At 36.3% G+C, this 21,554-nt stretch overlaps 1 protein-coding gene across 1 annotated transcript in view; it reads left to right on the top strand.

Annotated features, from left to right (window-relative positions):
• UBR2 (ubiquitin protein ligase E3 component n-recognin 2) overlaps nucleotides 1-21,554 on the top strand; it is a 53,099-nt gene that overhangs the window by 19,053 nt on the left and 12,492 nt on the right. Inside the window, exons 11-33 of the mRNA XM_035897037.1 lie at nucleotides 1,003-1,166; nucleotides 1,256-1,355; nucleotides 3,001-3,129; nucleotides 3,885-4,068; nucleotides 5,120-5,181; nucleotides 5,990-6,100; nucleotides 7,960-8,025; nucleotides 9,393-9,515; nucleotides 9,901-9,964; nucleotides 10,266-10,390; nucleotides 11,709-11,761; nucleotides 12,023-12,125; nucleotides 12,700-12,748; nucleotides 13,127-13,281; nucleotides 14,352-14,454; nucleotides 15,166-15,275; nucleotides 15,492-15,572; nucleotides 16,341-16,522; nucleotides 17,225-17,424; nucleotides 18,466-18,559; nucleotides 20,009-20,170; nucleotides 20,534-20,631; nucleotides 21,218-21,290. Of these exons, the coding sequence (XP_035752930.1) occupies nucleotides 1,003-1,166; nucleotides 1,256-1,355; nucleotides 3,001-3,129; nucleotides 3,885-4,068; nucleotides 5,120-5,181; nucleotides 5,990-6,100; nucleotides 7,960-8,025; nucleotides 9,393-9,515; nucleotides 9,901-9,964; nucleotides 10,266-10,390; nucleotides 11,709-11,761; nucleotides 12,023-12,125; nucleotides 12,700-12,748; nucleotides 13,127-13,281; nucleotides 14,352-14,454; nucleotides 15,166-15,275; nucleotides 15,492-15,572; nucleotides 16,341-16,522; nucleotides 17,225-17,424; nucleotides 18,466-18,559; nucleotides 20,009-20,170; nucleotides 20,534-20,631; nucleotides 21,218-21,290 (2,591 nt within the window). The remainder of the gene's footprint in view (nucleotides 1-1,002; nucleotides 1,167-1,255; nucleotides 1,356-3,000; nucleotides 3,130-3,884; nucleotides 4,069-5,119; nucleotides 5,182-5,989; nucleotides 6,101-7,959; nucleotides 8,026-9,392; nucleotides 9,516-9,900; nucleotides 9,965-10,265; nucleotides 10,391-11,708; nucleotides 11,762-12,022; nucleotides 12,126-12,699; nucleotides 12,749-13,126; nucleotides 13,282-14,351; nucleotides 14,455-15,165; nucleotides 15,276-15,491; nucleotides 15,573-16,340; nucleotides 16,523-17,224; nucleotides 17,425-18,465; nucleotides 18,560-20,008; nucleotides 20,171-20,533; nucleotides 20,632-21,217; nucleotides 21,291-21,554) is intronic.

A 21,554-nucleotide genomic window follows, 5' to 3' on the forward strand; every position in this document is an offset into this window, starting at 1 on the left:
GAAAGGGTTGTCAGGCTCTGGAATGGGCTGCCCAGGGAGGTGGTAGAGTCCTCATCCCTGGAGGTATTTAAAAGAAGGACAGATGAGGTGCTTAGGGACATGGTTTAGTGGTGGGATGGCAGGGTTAGGTTAAGGGTTGGACTCGATCTCAAAGGTCTTTTCCAACCAAAGTGATTCTATGATTCTATGATCTGTAGAACCCAGAAACTCTAGTCAATAACCACAGTGTCATTGAGGTAGATCAGAGTAGCCCATCTTCTTGAATCTACCAGCCACATAATAAAATGCTCATGGGATCTGAGAACTGTAAGGCTCATCCCATTTACCTTGGGGAACCAACAGAATGGAGTAGTTCTGGAGGAGCTCACAAGTAGGAGATGGCAGTTACTTCTTAGTGCCCCCTACTCTGTTGTGGGGTTGGGTTAGGTTGGGTGGAGATGATCATCTTTGTTGGACTTTGCGATTCCTGTTGATCTGTTTCCTACAACATGGATATATGCAGTAGCCCTTGAGGGAAATCATAAGTCATTTCACATAATTCCATGTGGAAATTGCACTATACAGTTCCTTAGCAGTTCAGAAGATGCGCTGTTCACCACAGTGCTTGACAGTTTGTAAACAGAAAGCAGAAGAGCTGTTACTCCCCTAAACAGCTCATACTAAAATTATATGAGACGAGGCAGCACATACTTAAAGGGAGGTGCAAGTTAATTATAAGACACATAATAACATATGTCTTGTGTCATAATTATATAGGTTAGCCTAACAATAGTCAAACTTCTGTGCAGAAGGGATCTGAAGATTATGATAATTTCTGGCTAGATTACTTTTTTTCTTCTGTGAATGTTTGGGAGATTTGCTTTCAAAATGTTCTTCTGTTTTAATTATTGATGTAACTATTTTGATAAAAATTCACGTATTTTGTAAACTTCATGGTACAGTGTGAAACTCTTGTTAGCTGTGTCTGGTAATTACAGCAAATTTCAATGTACTTTGGCATAGGCTCGAATGCTAATAACGGAAGAAAATCTCATGACCACTATCATCAAAACTTTTATGGACCACTTAAGGCACCGTGACATTCAAGGCAGGTTTCAGTTTGAACGTTACACTGCTCTGCAGGCTTTCAAATTCAGGCGTGTTCAGAGCCTTATTTTGGATCTCAAGTGAGTATATTAACTATGTGCTGATTTGATCAATGGAGGAGGTAAAAAAAAAAATAAAATTAACACTTGTATCTTTCTGATGCACCCAGGTATGTGTTGATAAGTAAGCCGACTGAGTGGTCAGATGACTTGAGGCACAAGTTCCTGGAGGGTTTTGATGCCTTCTTAGAATTACTCAAATGTATGCAGGTATGTAGATCTGTGAATGACAAAATTTGCACTGTGTTAAAGCAGTAAGTTACTTATCATGATAAAAAAATGGAGGAAATTAAATGTACTCTCCATTTTATAAATTCAGTGCAGTATAACTTTTGGAGTCGTCATGTTTTCCTGAAACATAACATCTCACCTGACTTTTTTTTATTTAGTTTGTTATAGAGGGCAGTAAAAAGGAAGAGTGGTTCAAAAAGAACAATATCATTTTGGGCATATTTTGCAGCTATACAGGCAGACAAGACACAATTAACTGTGGGAGCGAAATCTGGTCCATCTTAACCAACTTTCCCTCATAGCCAAGAGTTACCACTTAAGTGTCAGCATAGTTGCTCCTTATATTGAAGAATATATAGTTCCTGGCATACAAATAGACCTCTTCATTGTTTCCCCACCCCCTCCCCAGCCTTTTCATGTGCTATGTTACCTTAAGAGGTGTATTTTAAAAGCAGTGCAGCTTTTACAAGGGAAACTGACTGTATGATCAGTAAAGTATAAGTCAGAATTGCTCCGACTTTTCAGTGCTTCAGCAGCATACTGTCGTGGTTTAACCCCAGAGGCAGCTGAAGGCCACAAAGCCGCTTGCTCGCTCCCCAACCCCAGTCAGTGGGATGGGAGAGAGGGTCAGAAAAAAGTAAAACCTGTAGGTTGAGATAAAGAAAGTTTAATGAAACAGCAGAGGAAAAGAATAACAGCAACAATAATAATAATAACGACGGTAAGAGAATATACAGAATATACAAAACAAGTGATGCACAATGCAGTTGCTCACCAGCTGCTGACTGATGCCCAGCCAGTTCGTGAGCAGCTGCTGCCGTTCCCCAGCCAGCTCCCCGCCCTTTTTTTGTTTAGGCATGACATCATGTGGTATGGAATAGCCCTTTGGCCAGTTTGGGTCAGCCGTCCTGGCTGTGCCCCCTTCCCAGCTTCATGTGCACCTGGCAGAGCATGGGAAGGTGAAAAGTCCTTGACTAGTTTAGGCACTACTTAGCAAGAACTAAAACGTCAGTGAGTTATCTACATTCTTCTCATACTAAATCCAAAACACAGCACTATGCCAGCTACGAGCAAGAAAATTAACTCTGTCCCAGCCGAAACCAGGACACATACCTTTCTCAGTACTTAGCTTTTATTACTCTCTTTATGATAGTCTCTTGAATATGTTGTAATCCTTAGATCATGCTGTTTTGTTTCTTCTTATGCCGTGAGCTGATTAGGTGCTGTAGTACCCAGTCTTTAATTAGTACTTAACTGCATTTAGCAGCACATCCCTAGAAAATACATTCAAAAAACAAAATATGTATGTAAGATAATGTATGTATGTATGCAAACATTGTTGGTACTGCTCATAATATGTGCATACTGAAATATCTGCAGGTGTCAGTAAGAAATAAAGCTCATATCCAAAACCAGTCCCACTATTCTTCTCTTCCAATTCCTGTTGCATTTTCTTGTTATTTTAATTTGTATAATTCCTTTTCAGATGGTCCCAAGCTTCTCTTTTCCTGTTGTAGCAACAATATATTCATAAAGACAGGTAGTCAGTGTCTCACACTTACGCTAATGTTGTGGATGTCTTTCAGTGATATATTGTTGAAATGCTTAATTCTTTTTGTTCTAGGGTATGGATCCAATAACTCGTCAAGTAGGACAACACATAGAAATGGAACCAGAATGGGAAGCAGCGTTTACATTGCAGATGAAATTAACACTTGTTATTTCAATGATGCAGGACTGGTGTGCTTTAGATGTAAGTTTCTTCTGAATTGCTTTTCCATATGAATATGTGAAGAGGGGAAAAAACCAAACAAATGTGTAACAGTTAGGCAAGACACATGACTGCACCATAAGCCAAGATCATCATCTCTGAGCAAGCGCAAATCTTTTCTGTATTTAAACACATCTTTTATGGCTTGAACTGTCCAAGTCATAACGATGTGGTTAAGCGTTTTAAAAAATATTGCAGAGAGTTCTGTCATGCATCTGAAAGTTGTGATCATCACAACACTATCAATTTTCAGAGAAGAGTGAATAGAGGAGTAGGCTCTGGATCTACCAAATGCTGCCTGATTATAAATCAGGTTTCTACTCCGTAAGTGTTTCAAGTTTTAGGAGTACAGAACCTCAGCATGGTAAAATATTGCTGTGGGACAAGGGTTCCTAGAATATTTGAGCATTCAAGTTGGCTTTAATCTGTCACTCTTAGTTCATATGCAGGTTTTACTAGACTAGCATGATCATTGCTCAGAAAGTTCCCATAATATAAGTTACAAAAAAAACCCCACCAAACAAATCCAAACCCCAAACTAGTGTGTGTTTTTCTAAGCAGACATACCTGTGTAAGTTTTGCAATCTGTGTCCCCCTTAATTCAGGTCCTTCTGTTGGATTCCTTATCTTAATTTTGCAGGGCTGTCTGCAAGCCTGGCAGACTCTTTTACATTGGTTGTATTATTTTGCAGAGCTGTTTTTTTCATAATCTCTGTAAACTGCTGTCTTCCTTTTAGGAAAAAGTGTTAATTGAAGCTTACAAGAAATGCCTGACTGTGTTGATGCAGTGTCATAGTGGTTTTACTGATGGAGAACAGCCTATTGTTCTCAGTATGTGTGGACATTCAGTTGAGACCATCAGATACTGTGTTTCTCAGGAAAAAGTTAGCATTCATCTCCCAGTTTCTCGTTTACTCGCAGGTATGAACTAGTTTAAAAATATTTTAGAAAATGAAAAATGTTGTATAAATGTGATCTGTATTTGTGTGTACATAGGGAACTACACAACAGTTGTTTAAAGCCTGAATAGGATGCATTTTGGCCATTTTCTAGCTGTTTGATAGCCTCTAGGCAAAATGTTCCCAAGCATTGGAGAAGTTGTTGTTTCAGGCCTGGAGGAGATTGTCTCATACCTCTGGATTTGTCAGTGGGATTTGTCTGTTGTAGGCAGTTACTGCTGCTCTTCCCACTGGAGTGATGCAAAATAAATGCAACAAAATATGGAGTGTGGCTGACTTTTGAAACAGTTTAGCTGTTAGATTGAATACGCTAATCAACATTCTGTCAAAGAACAGATTTATCAAACAGATGTGTCAACTGGAAAATTAAGCTATGTCCTTCTCTTTGTATTATGCCTATCTTGTTCAATGGTTGTGTTGGAAAAAGGTTGATGAATTTTAGTTTACACAATCAGAACCTCATATGATAAAAATAAATTCACAGGTAATCAAGTGAAAAAGGTAATTCTTAGGTAAAATACTATGCAGCTCAGAGTTAAATAACTTTGAGCATTTGAATCTTTAAGCAAAACCCTCGTAGCTTTAAAACAAAGCAAACCAGAAAACCTTTATGTATTTTGTAGGGGCCTCATTGTAGTTCCTGAGGGATTTTATAAACCTTCAAGGACTGGTAGAAAGGATGAGGTATCTGTTGTTGATAAGTTGTCCTGACGGATCAAAGACTCTTGGCTGTTGCTGAGGGGACATGGCAGAGTCAAAAGAACGGCAAAAATCTCACTTGTACTGCAAGTTTTGTACAGATACAATAGGAAAACTTCAATTCCCCTAAAATGTATGCTTTGTAATATGTCTCTTCAGGAAATAGCTGTGTAGCTCCAGGGTGACAAATCTGCAGACTTACTTTTAGCTGTGTCCAGAAATGGTCCAGTAGTAAATTAGTTAACTTTTTTGTCCTGTTTGAATTATATAAGAGATTGTGTGTAATATTGTATTTGTTTCATGTATTTATGTAGGCTTGCATGTTTTGCTGAGTAAAACCGAAGTGGCATATAAGTTTCCAGAGCTGCTACCCTTGGTATGTAATTAAATGTAGTATATTCATTAAATATAATTAATGCCGAACGTGAAATTGGTCATTTAAGTGTAGGATATTATTAATAAAACAAAGGACCTTTTTGCTGTGAATTCTGTTCAGAGAGACTATCTTTAGCAGATAATATTACCTCTTAAAAGATTAATGTCTAGATATTCATGACTGGAGCATAAGCAATCAGTATTGCACTCTCAAATAACTTAAGACTCAGGTTTAAGGTTTGTATTTTGTTCTTCATGCATTACCTTCTTTGTAGTAGAAACTGTTGTTAGGAACTCCTGGCAGGATCTGATCCCTTCTCCTTGGCCTAGGTTCTAATTTTCTTCCCCAGCTGTTTCTTGCTTCCTGCATGTTCTTATTAATATGCTGTTTCTTTAAGGGGAAGTTGAAAAGATAAATTAAAAGATAAATTAAAACATAACTGAGAGAAGAAATATCAGTGTCTTTTGAAAGAAGTAGTACTTAACCTTTGGAAGAAAGAAAGCATATTACTGTTATTAAATTGATAGTGTTGATGTTATTTTAAAATACAAAACCTACTGTCTTTAAGAATGAACTAAAGCCCTTGTGGAGTACTTTTGTGGAGCAAAGACAGAAGATGAGGTTAGTTAACAGCAATTGGATAGGTTGTGTATAGGCTCATTAAACTTTGTAATATGTGTATTGAGTCTCCTTCTCTTTTGTATCATCAAAATATTTTAATGCTCACAAATATCATCCTACTTCATTTCAGTCCCATTCGTTTTTATTTTCTCTGTATATGTCAAAATATTGCATTTTCTTAATGCAGAGTGAACTTAGCCCGCCTATGTTAATAGAACATCCTCTACGATGCCTAGTCCTCTGTGCCCAAGTGCATGCAGGGATGTGGAGAAGAAATGGGTTCTCTCTTGTTAATCAGGTAAGTAGAATCACTGTTTTCTGGTAACTCCCCCAAAATAATTTCGGACCACAAAACCTGTATTGATTTCAAATTTCACTTATGTAAATCTTACAGTAGGCATTTATATCAGCACTCACATCATTTGAATATTTGTGCTTTTAAACTGCTCTCTGGTTTCTTAGTCAGAAGTTGCTTTTTTGTTTCAGGGCTGCTACGGTGCTCAATGACCTTTGTGCTCTGCACGTAAAGACGTTTTAGTGTAATGTAGTTCACAACTCCTTGCCTTTTTACTGTGTACTGTCCAACAGCAGCATGAAGTGCAGAATTAGATCTGTGCATCTTCAGCAATACATTCATCGCCTTCCCATAAGTGTCTCAAATATAAAAATATGCACCATTAAGCTATTATTACTGTTTATAAAGTAATTGAAATCTGCAGACCAGACAGAAGCACTAGAACGAGTGTAGAACTGAGTGTTTCTTGACTTTTATCTCTGATACTACTTTCATACTTCTGGAGACCAGTTCCATCCGTCTCTAAACTTATGTTCTCTGTGTTTGTACAAATTAGGTCTTGGGTGTTTCAAGCATAACAACTATAAAATGGGCACTGTAGTGTCAGTGCCACCCACCAGGGTGATCACCTAACGTGATTTTCTCAGGAAGACATAGATTACAACAGAAATAGGATTTAGTTCTGTGAGGTGTTAGCTTGATTTATTTGCAAGAAACTTTTTTCACTCCCACAAGCCCCCGTCTTCTCTAGGTAATTGCAGTGCATATGTACTGGGAGGCTGAATTAAGCTGCTCAAATGTATTATATTCTGACACTTCTTGCCTCTTAACCTAAAGGATCTTCATAAGATGATGTCCTTTATTGTCATTATTAAAGCAAAAGGAGCTCTGGTTATGCACAATTATAGCAGCACTCATGTTACTGTAGACACTCATCAAATCTGAAATACCAGCATAGCTTTTGATGGAGAAAGAAGCCTCTGTATTAATTTCCCCTGGTTGTCAGCATCTTGAAGTTAAGAGCCTGGTTTAATTTAAGTAATATGGCTCCCACAGTCTGGAAGTCCTTTCTTTTTCCTTTGGCTATGGAGAGCTCATGTTCAGCCAGCTTTTTTTGGATATTTTCCCAGAAGATAGGAATGGGCATCTATGTGAGGATTATTAGTATGGGGAAGAGAGGGGAGGTGTGCCTGTCTCTCTTCCATGTAATTCTGGTGAGAAATGGTGTGTCTCTAGAGGAAAGTTTAGCATGCTGAATATTTGTTCTCAGTCCTGGGTAGAAACTTGACAGCCCTCTTTATTTTTCCTTAATTGTGGTAGAATCAACCTTTCCCACATTTCAGTGCCATGCCGTGATTGCGGTGTTGCTGCTGCTTGGTGCAGTACTGTTGAGTTCACTCCCAGGATGATTTGGGTTAAGTATGTTTCTATTAAAATACTAACATTTTGCTGAAACTGGCAATTCCTGAAAGATTATATCTCAAATAATTAAAGTGTAATTCACGGAGCAAAGAAGGAACACTTCTCCAACTGCAAGGGCTTTCTCTCCTGTGAATTTCCAACACTTAATTGCTAAACAAGTAGATATATTAAAAAGTAGCCCGAAGAGGTCCACAAGATTTTACCTTCTAAGTATATGCAATCTAGATGTTAGATCAATACAACCCAGCCAGCAACTATGCTTCTTTTGTGCGATATAAAAGTGCTTTTTGCATACAAATGTATTTGTATAATTTTTTCAAAGAACAGATACATTTTTTGTTTACTAATACTGTATAATAAAGTTTACTTTTTCAGAATGAAAATAAGGTTACGCTCAATACGATGTTTGTTAATTATTGTGGTTTGGGTTTTTGTTTCAGATTTATTATTATCATAATGTGAAGTGCAGGAGGGAGATGTTTGACAAGGACATAGTAATGCTTCAGGTAATCACATGTACCAGTTTGCATTTTTGTCAGGCATTTTCAGGATATGTGTGTGTTTGTTTTTAACTCCATGAGAACCTTTTAATGGCAAGGAAAAAAGTCAATTTTTGTGAAAGAACTTCTGGGTTTTTTTATTGTATCTATGTCTTTATGGCATAATTTGTAAAGAGAATATTGTTGTTGTAATACTTGTTTTTTAAATATACTGTGTAAAGTGCAGAATTTTCTGTGTAACGCATATATAATGCTACATCTTCAAGAATGCAAGTTTTTAACGCGTTGTGCTGTACTGGCAGTGTGTGAGTCTGCAGGTCTTTAGTAATGTACTTCACGTATGTGCTGCCCCTTATCCCTCCCTTTGAAGTTGGCATCTAAAATGCCGGCTAGAAAGTGGAACCCCATATAGTGGTTTGATTTTTTTGCTTCAGAAGTTTTACAAGTCTGGCAGTCTACTTGGCTCTGACACAGAGATCTCGTGCATTACTTCCATGTTGAGAGTGACGAAAGCTAAAATTTGCAGCATGGGGTGTGTAACTCAGCTAGATGGCAAAATATTTTCTGAGGAAGACTCTCAAATCTTACCTAGAGTCAGGAATACCCAATATGATGAATATGTCCTCAGTTCTGCTTTCAGATGTATTTCCCTGAGGCTTGATCTGTTGTCCCTAATTTTCTTCTGTCCCTAGTGATCATCTGCAGTTGCCTATTTGGGTAGATATCCTTCAGTTTTTGTTGGAAACTATTCTGTCTTAAAGATGGTCCCATTAGCAATAGTAAACTAACAACAAACGTTTATAATTGTCTAACTTGGATACATTGTTTAACAAACAGGAAAAAACTTTGGCCAGTTGTTTTCAGAAGTGGAAGTAAATGTTTGTGGCTACATTGAAACATCAGTATCTTTCTTTCCGGAAAGGTTTGGGAAGTCTTGCTGAAGTTTTCAGCATTTGTTTTGAGGATTGCGGTTTGTTTCCAAAATCTTTGTGCTATATACTAAGTGATATTACGCCTTCTATAAGTTGAGCCAGCAGGAACAGGACTGTAGAGACAAAACTAACCAACCAAAAGGCTTTCATTGAATTTTATTTGGAGTATTTGAGATAGAAGGAATAACCTGGAATATTTTACACTTAAAAGGGCATCAGAAACTATAGATAAAGAGTAGGATCCTGCTTCTCAAACGTGCTGTCACTTGTGTTATTGGAGTTCTAAAAGAGTAGACTTAAGTAATTAAATCTTCATGCGCAGGGTGGAGAGAGGAATGAATTTTATAAAGCATATACTGTGACCATTGTATATAAATATACAAACATGCTATAATAACACCCAATCTATTTTCTGCTTATAATAATTTTTTTCTTTAATAGACAGGTGTGTCTATGATGGATCCCAATCACTTCTTGATGATAATGCTGAGTCGCTTTGAACTTTATCAGATATTTAGTACTCCAGACTATGGCAAAAGATTTAGCACAGAAAATACTAATAAGGTATTTTATATACTAATGCAATAGAAAACTTACAATTTTGTTTTTAAAAAGTTTATAGGATGCTGTTGTATTGAGATTGTAAAATGTGTTGATAAAAAAGCAAAACCTATCATATTTTAATTTAATTTGACCAGTCTGAAATATGCTTAAATATTTTTACCTGTCAAAATGGTAAATGTCAGATACTGATGCGTAATTTTTGCATTGCTTAAGAAGTTTAAGGCAGTTGTTACTGCATTTCAGCATAGCTTAATTTGGGAGCGCTAAGGGTGAAAGCAGGCAATATTTTGAAGCACCAAAAAAATATTTTCAGCATATGGAATAATTCTTTTACCCTTCATTGAAAAATGTAAATTCTGTTTTTTGTTTGTTTATTTTAATTCAGGATGTTGTTCAACAAAATAACACTCTTATAGAAGAGATGCTATACCTCATTATAATGATTGTTGGTAAGTTCAGAATACATTTACTAATTTTAAAATTTAGTCTCTTTAACGGTCTGAAATGAGCATTCTTCACTGTCATTTCAAGTTCAGAACTTCCTGTAGTTCTGACTTCTTTCCTAGGAGAGGAGCCTTGAAACTAGCTTAGACTAATGTAATGAATCTTTGAACACTGGTGGGTGAACACAAGATTTTACAAGAGACTTACTTTCCAGTCTTTTGCTTTAAGTTGCAAAAGAAGAGAAAGAAATGTTTAAAATCCAAAAAAAAAAAAATTATTTAAAAAAATTACATTTTATTTTTACAGGTGAAAGATTCAGTCCTGGAATAGGACAGGTAAATGCAACAGATGAAATCAAACGAGAGATCATCCATCAGCTGAGTATCAGACCAATGGCTCACAGTGAATTGGTAAAGGCGTTACCCGAAGATGTAAGTAACTTTGGAGGGGGGAAAAAAAAAAAAAATCAACTTCAGCTTTATAAGGCTGATAGCTGGAAATCTCTCTTATGTGAGTTTATGCCACTTAATGTGGAATGGGAGCAGCATGATTATGCGCAGGCTAAGGTTGGCATGAGAACAGATTAATAGTTGTCATGGAGAAGGTAGGAAAGAGCTGTAGAAGAAGAAATAACATATGAAACAGGCAGGAACCTGAGAGCTTCTTCAGCTCTTCTCTCTTTTTAATACTGTTTCTTATCAGGCCATCTGGCCAGCAGTCTCTGCAGTCTGCTTGTAATCCCTGAATAGACGGATCGAAGTGTGTTGTTGGAGCTATCCAGAAATACAAGCTGTTATATTTTAAATCCGAGCAATAATTGAAAAGACATGGAATCAGACACAGTATAACAACTTGTGTAACATTAATGCTGTATTTGCATGGATAAAAGCATGTATCTGAATTCTGGTATGAGTGGGTTTGTAGCATAGCAGAGTTAAATTTTTTTTTAAGAATATTTTTTAAGTATTATTTTAAATGTGATTTCCAAAGGAAGTCAAAATTCAAAAGTTAATTTTTTGCTATATTGGTAGTACTTTTAATGATAAATTCTGAAAAATTTTTCATTGTTCTAAATATTTTTAAACTTAAACAATTTGACAAGTTAAATTTTAGGGTAGCATTATGATTTTTTTTTTTAAAAGAAAAAAAAATATTTTGGGGCTGGATAAAAAAGCAAACTAGGATTTAAGCTAGAGTTCTAAATTGTATTGTCAGTCTTAAATACATTTTCCCTGGGCTGTTAACTGCTATGAATATGTATTGCAGGAAAGGGATGGGAATTTTAAAAAGTAATCTATGTATGAAGTAGTGTTACATATTTGAGCTGATTTCTCCTTCTGCCTTTTGTGGTTGTTTTACCATTTTTCAGGGACTTGTCTTTTTAGCTCTTCTATATTTATTTCATTTTAAAGGCCTAGAAACCAGAAATATTGACTCTCTTTTCCTAAGATAGGCTGAGTAACCTACTTAGCGTTTTCTTCTGTTACTGTTACATCCAAGTTTATTATGGCAAAGAAAAACAGTGAAAGTTAAGCACTTAAAATGGCATGATTTTTTAAAAATACTTTTTGCAGAGATGGTATTCCTGAATGTATTTTCATGTTATGTGCTTTTGTGTTCTCTTGAGAGCCAGTAAAATGACTTTGTACTGCATTTGTTTTGCATGCTTATCTAGTGTTGTATGATATTTGAATGTGTTTAATCCAAGAACTACAGTAACACACTGTCTTGCCTTTTTACTCAATGTAGGAGAACAGAGAGACAGGAATGGAAAGTGTGATTGAAGAAGTGGCCTGTTTCAAGTATGTTTCCCTTTATTCTAATATTTCAACTTTAAAAATGAAATTTCTAAAGTAGTAAAAATGAGAGAATAGAAGAAGGGGGTCTGGGTCATGGTGTTTTCCAATGGCTTTACTCATGTGCATCATTCTTAATACTGTTACTTGATTTCTAGAATGGCTGCTGAGCAGTGGTTTTTAGCTGTTCTAGTTAAACATTTGTGCTCAGATATTGATAACCAACGAACCTAATTTTTTATACTTATTTTTTTTTTTTTCTTGTAGGAAACCTGGGTTAACAGGCAGAGGTCTCTATGAACTAAAACCAGAATGTGCAAGAAACTTCAATCTGTATTTCTATCACTTTTCAAGGGCAGAGCAATCAAAGGTAACTAGTAATTTAAATTTCTGGTTTTTACTTTGTGTCTTTTTTGGTTTGCTTTTTTCCAAAGCTTTATTCCGTAAAGAAGTATTATCAGCTGGTTAAAAGTTAACTTGTAAGAGTTAACTTATTTGAGAATGTTGACAAAATTTGTCAAAGATTTTGCAGCGATTTCTGTGCCACTGGATCGAGTGCCCTATACAGAGCTGCTGAAATCAGTGGGGCTTCAGAAGCTTGTCTGTGGGTTCTCTTAGGTCTCATTTTACTGAAAGTATTTAAACAATCTGTATTTTCACTTACCTTTATGGAGATTACCATTTTAGCTCAGACTTGTCTTACAATTTTATGCTAGTAAAAGAATCCAGGCTGACTCAAGATGAAAGATTAATTTTTAAGATGCAGGCCCTACTTTACAAGTAGAATGCAAGACAAACTGAAAAGACATGGAAGCTTTCTTGTTTTATTTAAGTCTGGGGAAAAAGGGTAAAAACCAGTAACAATGTAATAAAGTATGAATGCTTTTTTTATTAGTTTTATATTTGTACAAGTTTTGAGTAATATTGGCATCATTCTTCTATAGGCAGAGGAAGCACAAAGAAAGCTGAAAAGACAGAACAGAGAAGATACAGGTATTTCTCTTGAGAGAAGACGGGAGAAGAGGGAAGCACCTATCAAACTGTGTATCGCCCTGACATTTAGACTAACATCCTGGTTTTGGGCTAGCCAGAAATTGGTGAAAATGTAGCAATTTCCCTTATATCTCCTTGGCTATAGCCAGGAATCTGATCCATCATGGAACCAGCCTTATGGATGGCTTATTCCTCTGACTTTGCTGTTACGTGCAAGCCATGTTGAATGTTACAACCTGTTACCTTTAATACTGTTTGTCAAGCAACTGTATGCTGTCTTGGGTTAAGCCGTTAAGCTGCTTGAAAGTCAGACATTTTATACAGGTGTTGCAAATTTTAGAGATGCTGAAATTTCAAACACACAAATTTCCCTTTCAGCGCTTCCACCACCAGTTCTTCCTCCTTTCTGCCCGCTTTTTGCAAGTCTGGTTAATATTCTGCAATCTGATGTCATGCTGTGCATTATGGGAACTATACTGCAGTGGGCAGTAGAACACAATGGCTACGCCTGGTCAGAGTCCATGCTGCAAAGGGTATGTTTCCTTATTTTAAATTATGCTTATGCTAAAGGAAGGAATATGTATTTTAGCATTTTACCATGGGCTTATATATTGGGGTTGTTTACTCGGTATCTAACATATTTCTCATTCAGAGTATTCTGGATAAATGGTGTTTTCTGATATACAAGAGTAGCCTCCAATGCAATTTATTTTTAAAAGTGAATGGTAAATTTCTAATGGGATGCATGTGAGAGGGAAGAGTTCTACTTGAATCAGTTGGAATAGTGTTTATTGTGGTAGGGAACCAGTTTATCTGAGTTGTTGCATACTAGGTAAAGCACGTTTACTTTTTCTTGATGTTCCTTTACTTATTTTCTGTTTAAGTGAAATCACCTTCAAAAAAATCATGAAAGGACAGAAAAGAATTTTCTAACTTGAAAATGTATCAGCTTTGAGAAACTCAGCTGAGCTGTTTGTTCCTCACTATTTATAATGGTCTTTAGAAACCTGGAGGGTTATTGTAGATTTAGTTGTCCTTGATGGTCATTTTGTGGGGTGTGCAGAGATGAGTGCTGAACTGCCATCAAAAGCCTGTTCATATTGGTCACGGTTGTTGGCTTAGTATCCAAACCCAAACTTCTCAATAATATTGATGGATTTTTAAGTAATGTTTTGAAATAAAACCCAGCTTGGAAACTAAGTATTTAGTTTTTTTGACAGTCTTATTGAGTGTGGATTAACTTTATAGCTAAAGTTTAAATTAACATGAGCGATCCTGTATAACACAAAAAAAGTTGAAGATGGAACAATATATCAGTGTTATAAATCACATCAAAAACTGAAGAATGTAGTTGCATTTAGGTAACTTGACTTCTCCCTCACTAGACAGGACAGCAAACAGAAAGATACAAGTGGTATAATGTGGGTTTTATCTGGCAGAGTTTCAAGAATTTGTAAACACACTCCTGTGTAATGTAGCTTTGGAATTGTGTATATATATAAATAACTTCAAATATTCCTTATTATATAATTTTATTGTATGACTTCCATGTCCTTTAATTACCCAAACTATATAAAGAAATGACATGAATTATTTCACCTAGGTTTTGCATTTGCTTGGAATGGCACTACAAGAAGAAAAACAACACCTGGAGAATCTCAATGAGGAGAATGTTGTAACATTTACCTTCTCTCAGAAAATATCAAGTATGCCTTTCTTATCAAATGTATAGCAAATTTTAAATAACTGAAAATGCCAGTATCTCATATTTTAGCATTTTGAAACATTTATCAGAAGAGTATATTTTTTTATCCATCAACATTTTACCACATTGACTATACATATGAGCTTTACACATGTGTAGATTCTAAATGCCTTTTCTAGAAGAGAAATCCAGAAGTAGAATAATTCCCAGTAAATCTGATTCTTAATATGTTTAAGTAGCGTCTCAACATGCTGTGCATGAGCAGACGCTACAATTGCAAAAACTGTAGTTGCTTTCTTAAATGCTCTTTTAATCTTGACTCTCCTTCGCATCTTCTGACTAGTGCCTCTAGTTTTGCTAACACAATTCCACTTAAAATAGGTGGGAAATAAAGTTGGAAGTTCTGCGTGGCAGCTCCTAAGATAAAGACAGCCAGGCAGCATATACAGTGCATTTGTCTTGTAAGAAAATATAGTCAGTGAGCAAGACTTTTAAGACTATTTCCTCTAACTTTTCAGGATTTAGAGGGCATTTATGAAAATGTGTGTGGAGGGGGAGTGAAAGTTATGTATTGTGCCTATTTGTTGAAGGAATTCTTCAGCTGCTGGACATCTACAAATGCTGGGTTTTGTTTTGTGTTGGTTTTAATGTTAGTGAATTATTAGTTTGTCGGGTAACAGTATAAGCAATTGTTGTAATTTTTTTTTCTCAGGACCGGGAGAGGCACCCAATAATTCCCCTAGTATACTGGCTATGCTAGAAACTCTGCAAAATGCACCTCATCTGGAAGTGCACAAGGACATGATCAGATGGATATTGAAGGTAAATTTATTTTACGTAACTGCTGAAAATCATGGCAAGAAGATTTTTGAAACCTTCCTAATCATATGGTGATGATTTCCTTATTTCCCATGTTGATTTGTTGCACCTACTTTTTTCCTCTTTTGGAATCCAACACTGCACATTATCTGGCCAGCATTATAGTGTATGCAGTTATATCCACATGTCAAACAAATTGTTGTTTTTTTTTTCTTACAGACTTTTAATACTATTAAGAAACTAAGAGAAAGCTCTTCTACAAGTCCTGTGGCCGAGACAGAAGGAAATATTATGGAGGAGGTAAAAGCAAGCTGTAACAGTTAGCTGATCAGGAACAGGTCCGGATTGTGTCTAGCAAAGGTCTATAAGTCTAATTGCAGCTCTAAATCAAAGATGGGAAACACCAGTGATTTCTGAAATTCTGTCTCACAGCTTATAGATCAAACCCATTTGTTTGAAAGACCTATTGGGAGAGTCCCTGGAGGGGTTTTCTTTGCTTTATATATTGTAGCCTCCAAATCTTTTGCAAGTTTGCTCCTTAGAACTGTTTGTAGTACTGATCACAGCATTTAATGATTTTGCTCTGCCCATAATTTCAGACTCCTTGGAAAGTTGTTAAAAGAAATGGTATCTATGTGTTTTTACCATGCAGCTCGTTCCAGATAAGCTCCGCTGATTCATTTAGCTCAGCATAACATTCTAGGTACTACATAAAGACCTTGGAGCACTGTAGTGCATTTAGGAATGCAGCTAGTTGGACAAAGAGCAGTACTAGAGGCGAGACCTGTCACTTACTACCTTTTTATCTTACGGATGCTCAAAGGGAAGAGAAATACAAAATATAGTTAAAGGGAGGTTGAGGGGGAGAGGTACCCTTCTGGATCTGCAGTTCTGCCTGGCATTGAACATCAGCTAAAGAAAAGAGGGCACAAAACTTTTTGGTAGACTTTTCTTTTGTCTTTTTATGAGATATTGTTTGGAGTTTACTATGTGTTACACATAGCAGTAGCTAAAATAATCTGTTGTAACAAAATTTTAGAAATGACTGAGTGAACAATACAATTTCAGAGTTCACGTGATAAAGACAAAGCTGAAAGGAAGCGAAAAGCTGAGATTGCCAGACTGCGCAGGGAAAAGATCATGGCCCAGATGTCAGAGATGCAACGTCACTTCATTAATGAAAACAAAGAACTATTTCAGCAAACTTTAGAGGAGCTAGATACTTCAACCTCTGGAGTACATGAAAATAGGTAAAGGAATATAATTTAAATTTTTTTTTTTTCCTTTAACTTCTACATCAGATTGTCCTATTGTTACTGCTTTAAAAAGGTGCTTTTTTTAGTCTTGATAGAAAGCTATTCATAGGTTTGAGACCAAAAAAGCAGCGGTAAATGGAATGCTTTCCTCCCCCTTTCTGTCAATGTGGTGGGATAAATATTGATTCCTCCCTCATCCCATCCTTGTAGTGCTAAACATAAACAAGCAAATAATTTTTTGTATAAATCAACCAGTAAATTGTAAACAATCCTGAAGAGACTATGCTATTAAACATAGTAAATTGCAATTTACTGATTATGTGTCTGCTGAGGATCTGGAAGAAAATCTGTTTGTAGCTGGGAATATGAATTGAAGCATGCTAATGATTTTGTGAGGAAGCGGAGAGCATTTTCAGAATTTGTCAGGCGTTTAAGGGATGATGATGGTAATGGAGGGTCACAGACATAGTTTCTATGGTAAACTGGAGTGGGTAATACTATTGGAAGGGTATTAGTTTTTTCTGTAAAATACATTCTATTTCTGGGGACACAGGAATTGTATAAATGCCAAAATTATTTTTTTGTCAGATAATATTTATCATAAAGCTAGAAAGCTCATTAATTACATTTAAATCATGATCTGATTTGTAACGTTTTTCAAATAATTTGCTCACTAGTTTTCTTTGAATATTCTAGCCCTGTAATTTCAGATGCAAAACTCACAGCCTTGGGACCAGAGCAAACAAGAGTAGCTGAACACAGACAGGTCGTTATGTGTATATTGTGTCAGGAGGAACAAGAAGTTAAAGTGGACAGCAGGGCTATGGTCTTGGCAGCATTTATTCAGCGCTCGACTGTGTTGTCTAAAAATAGAAACAAAATTATTGCAGACCCTGGTAAGTAAAGTTCATAGTTGTCTTTAATATTAATGAGTGTTGGAGTCACTGTAGCAACCTCATGCTTTCTTTTGAGACAGTAGTGTCACTTTCTTATGTTAAGTGTGTAACTGTGAATGACTTCATTGTAGTAAGTGGCAAAACTCTCATATTTTTAGTAAGGTAGAAATGTGTCTTCTAAATAATGCTTTGCCGTGATTTTGCATTATCTAAACGTTCTGCCAGCCATTTATGACAAATTATTTGTAACCAGTAAAAAACCTTTTAAAATCAGAAGTGTTCTTAAACTACTCCCGTAACATTACAGAGAAAGGAGGTGTTGTGTATCTTGTGCTTTTACAGCACTACATCATTTCCTTCCCCTCAGTTATATGATCTGAAATGTGTTCTGCCAGCCATTTATGACAAATTATTTGTTACCAGTAAAAAACCTTTTAAAATCAAAAGTGTTCTTAAACTACTCCCATAACATTACAGAGAGAGGAGGTGTTGATGCAGTGCTGTAAAAGCACAAGATAAACATTTCCTTCCCCTCAGTTATATGATCTGAAATGCCTCTCAGTGATAATAAAAAATGCTTGGATTTGGGGTAGCTTTGTGAAACAAAACGCAATGATCTGTGGCATTGTTAGAAAGGTTTCTCTGGATTCTGTATATGTAAACACAGAAAATTTCTGCACTGAATCATTTTGCAGTTTCACTCTGAAGATTAGTTTTCTTAGACTCATTGTTTAATGATATGGAACCAGCAAAATTGCAGGTAGTTTTGGGGGGACTTTTACCAGGGCCCAGCACCTCTGAAAGCTTGGGTTGAAGTCCTAAGTACAGTACATGCGCTCGAAACAAAATGATGTAATACTTGTAAATTATCTAAACAGTCTAAGTTGTTGTGGATTAGCAATATGTTTTATGCTTCATCAAATGAGTTACACTTTTGTGATAAAGTTTTAATAATAACGCAAATTTGGTAACATTTATGTGCCATTAAGTCTTTTGATAAATGTTTATTTCAAAGTTGGTTTTTTTTCATTTTAAATACAGAAAAGTATGACCCATTATTCATGCACCCAGATCTGTCATGTGGAACACACACGGGTAGCTGTGGACATATTATGCATGCTCATTGTTGGCAAAGGTAAAAAGCTGTATTTAAGTTTTTAGTCCAAATAGCATATCATGCCATCAGCATGCCTAATGGCACTAATTTTAATGGCAAAATTACTACCTTGTAGTAAACTTAAAAAGGAATGTCATGAAATGATTAAAACAGCTTTCTGTTGGGGGGAAAAAAGAGGTAGAAATAATTATAGTAAATACTGTCAACATGTTAAAAATAATTTTCATTTACTATCTGTCATCTTGGTAAAGAAGAATCCAAAGCTATGCATGGAAGCTTTCATTCCCTTTGGTTGTTTAACCCAATGCATAATCCCTTGTGGTGCACATATATCTGAACACAAGCTCAGATTGTTGGTTTGGTCTTTTTTGCAGTTGAGTAATAGACATGTTCCTGCTGCTTCTTGTGGTCTCTACTGAAGTTTTAAATGACAGTGCATCCCTTGCACTCTTAATTGCTCTGTCATGTTTAACTTGAAGTAGAAACATCTGCAACCTAGTTCAAGTTCATCTTCAACATAAACTCAACTTTATTCTTTGTTCTTAGTTTTTTTCTTTATAAAACCTCATTCAGTTCTTTTTAATCTTTGATTTTTGGAGGAGGATAAACATGCTTAGTGCTATGTGGTGCCGATGGTGTGACAAATGCAAACTATTCAAGCCTCTAGCTTCAATTAGGCCCTTGCTTTGGTCCTTGGCATGGCTCCTGAAGTGCCTGATTTCAAATTCTGCTTTGTGTCTGAAGACTGTTCAGTGCTCCCAGAGATTCTGTGGCCATAACCACACAGTGATCCTAGTGCAGGTTTCATTTGTGGTCTCTGATATCACTGCTCACTGAAGTTGCATTCTTCATCTTCTTGTGTAGCTCATGTACAGTCCATTAACTCCTTGAAATGTCCTTAGATGCCTGTATTCAGACCATTGGGTCATCATTGGGCACACTCTAAACCATCCCAGAGGCATCTGGAATAGCAGTTATGTTTAGCAAAGCGATGAATTCAGTTCCTTATCGTGTGGGATTCAGACATCAGACAGAAATTTTTCCACTGGCTGCTCTGTTGTGGCCTGTCATGGAATATGCACATGGATAATGCTCATGGCACCTCCCTTAAAATTTTATGTAAAACTGAAGAGTTTGTTTTTTGTTTGTTTTTTTTTTAAATCCTTCAACATTCTCTCTACCTCTCGTCCTCGCCCTTTTTTTCGTAAATGGAAATTGCTGAAGTTGAGACTTAAATGTGATTTTGACAGCTCAGTGAGCTTCAGCATTTTGGGGGATTTTGGCTGCAAAAAGCTGGGGATAGCTTGCAGTTAGTAATACTCTATCAGACAGAGGGTAGAGCTTTTTCCTTCAGATAATTCTGTGAAGTATGTCTGGGAAAAGACAAAACAGTGTCTTCGTGAGAATTAATTTATGTTTAAGTAATATTTTAATAATTTGTCATTAATATCTTGCTCTTTTCTAAAGGTATTTTGATGCTGTCCAAGCGAAAGAGCAACGAAGACAACAAAGATTACGAGTACACACAAGTTACGATGTAGAAAATGGTGAATTCCTTTGCCCACTTTGTGAATGTTTAAGCAACACTGTTATTCCTCTGCTTCCTCCATCAAGAGTTTTGTTTAACAGGTCTGTTTGCTTTATAAATGTCCTCAATAAACATAAAAAACCAAAATCCCAAACAAGCCACACCCCAAAAAACCCTTTCAAAATGTATATTATCTTCTGTTTTGTTAACCTCAAATGGATTGCCTGCTTGCTTATTTTGGTTTATGGGCCTTCCTTGGTTATTGTATAGTATGGAATTTAGAGTGTGAAAGGACTGAAATGTAGGACCTGCAGGAAAAGAACTGAAGATAGAGAAATATGTGGTCAACAGAGAACGAGCCTGCTAAGAAACAGAATAACATGAAACACCTATGAAATACTAATTCTGTGTACAGTTCATTCTTAACTAATATGTGTGTTCTGTTTATGTATTTTTTTGGACAGGTTAGACTTTTCAGGCCAACCAAACCTAGCTCAGTGGATCAAAACAATATCCCAGCAAATAAAAGCGCTGTATTTACTTCGAGATGAAGACTCCGCAAGTAAGTCTGAAGAATTGTGTATATTTGTATGCGAAAATCATAGAATCATTTAGATTTTTAAGAGATCTTTAAGATCATTGAGTCCAACCGTTAACCTAGCACTGCCATTCTACCACTAAACCATGTCCCTAAGCATCTTGGCTCCCTGTCTTTTAAATGCCTCCAGGGATGGGGACTCAACTGCTTCTTTGGAAAGCCTGTTCCAATGCTTGACAACCCTTTTGGTAGAGGAATTTTTTCCTAATATCCAGTCTAAACCCGTCCTGGCGCAACTTGAAACTATTTCCTCTGTTCCTATCACTTGTTACTTGGGAGAAAAGACCCACCTCGCTACACCCTCCTTTCAGGCAGTTGTACAGAGCAATAAGGTCTCCTCTCAGCCTCCTTTTCTCCAAGCTAAACAACCCCAGTTCAGGAAAAAGACCAAGTATTATGGTTCTACCACAGTGGTGTTGAGAGATGGTAGCAAAAGTGGCAAGACTAGCTTGGAATTTCAGTTTCTGATTATGTGCTCCTGCACCTTTTTATAATGTAAAAATTATGTAGAGGTGAATTAACAGTGGTTTATTTCTTTTTGTTTGAACAGGCAATTCGGGTAATTCAGAAAAAATGCATCAGCTACAATTACCTGAAGGATTTAGACCAGACTTCAAACCGAAGTATGCATTTACATCTTACTAAGTTATTAAAACTTCAGCATGAAATGGTAACGTGAAAATAGAATGTGACTTCTGTGCTATAAGGTCTCACTAATTAAGGCAAAAATACGAATTTTGCCTTAACTGGAAAAGGTGATACTAGTATTATGATGGTATTGAAGTCCAACCCTCAAGTAGTACATTATGTAGTAGCATTTCATTTGATGCATGGATGTGCAGAGAAGATGCTGCTGTTGTATAAATTTCAACATCAGGATTTAGTTT

This window comes from Egretta garzetta, unplaced genomic scaffold, assembly GCF_000687185.1.
Source record: "Egretta garzetta isolate BGI_Z169 unplaced genomic scaffold, ASM68718v1 scaffold166, whole genome shotgun sequence".
NCBI classification, from domain to species: domain Eukaryota; kingdom Metazoa; phylum Chordata; class Aves; order Pelecaniformes; family Ardeidae; genus Egretta; species Egretta garzetta.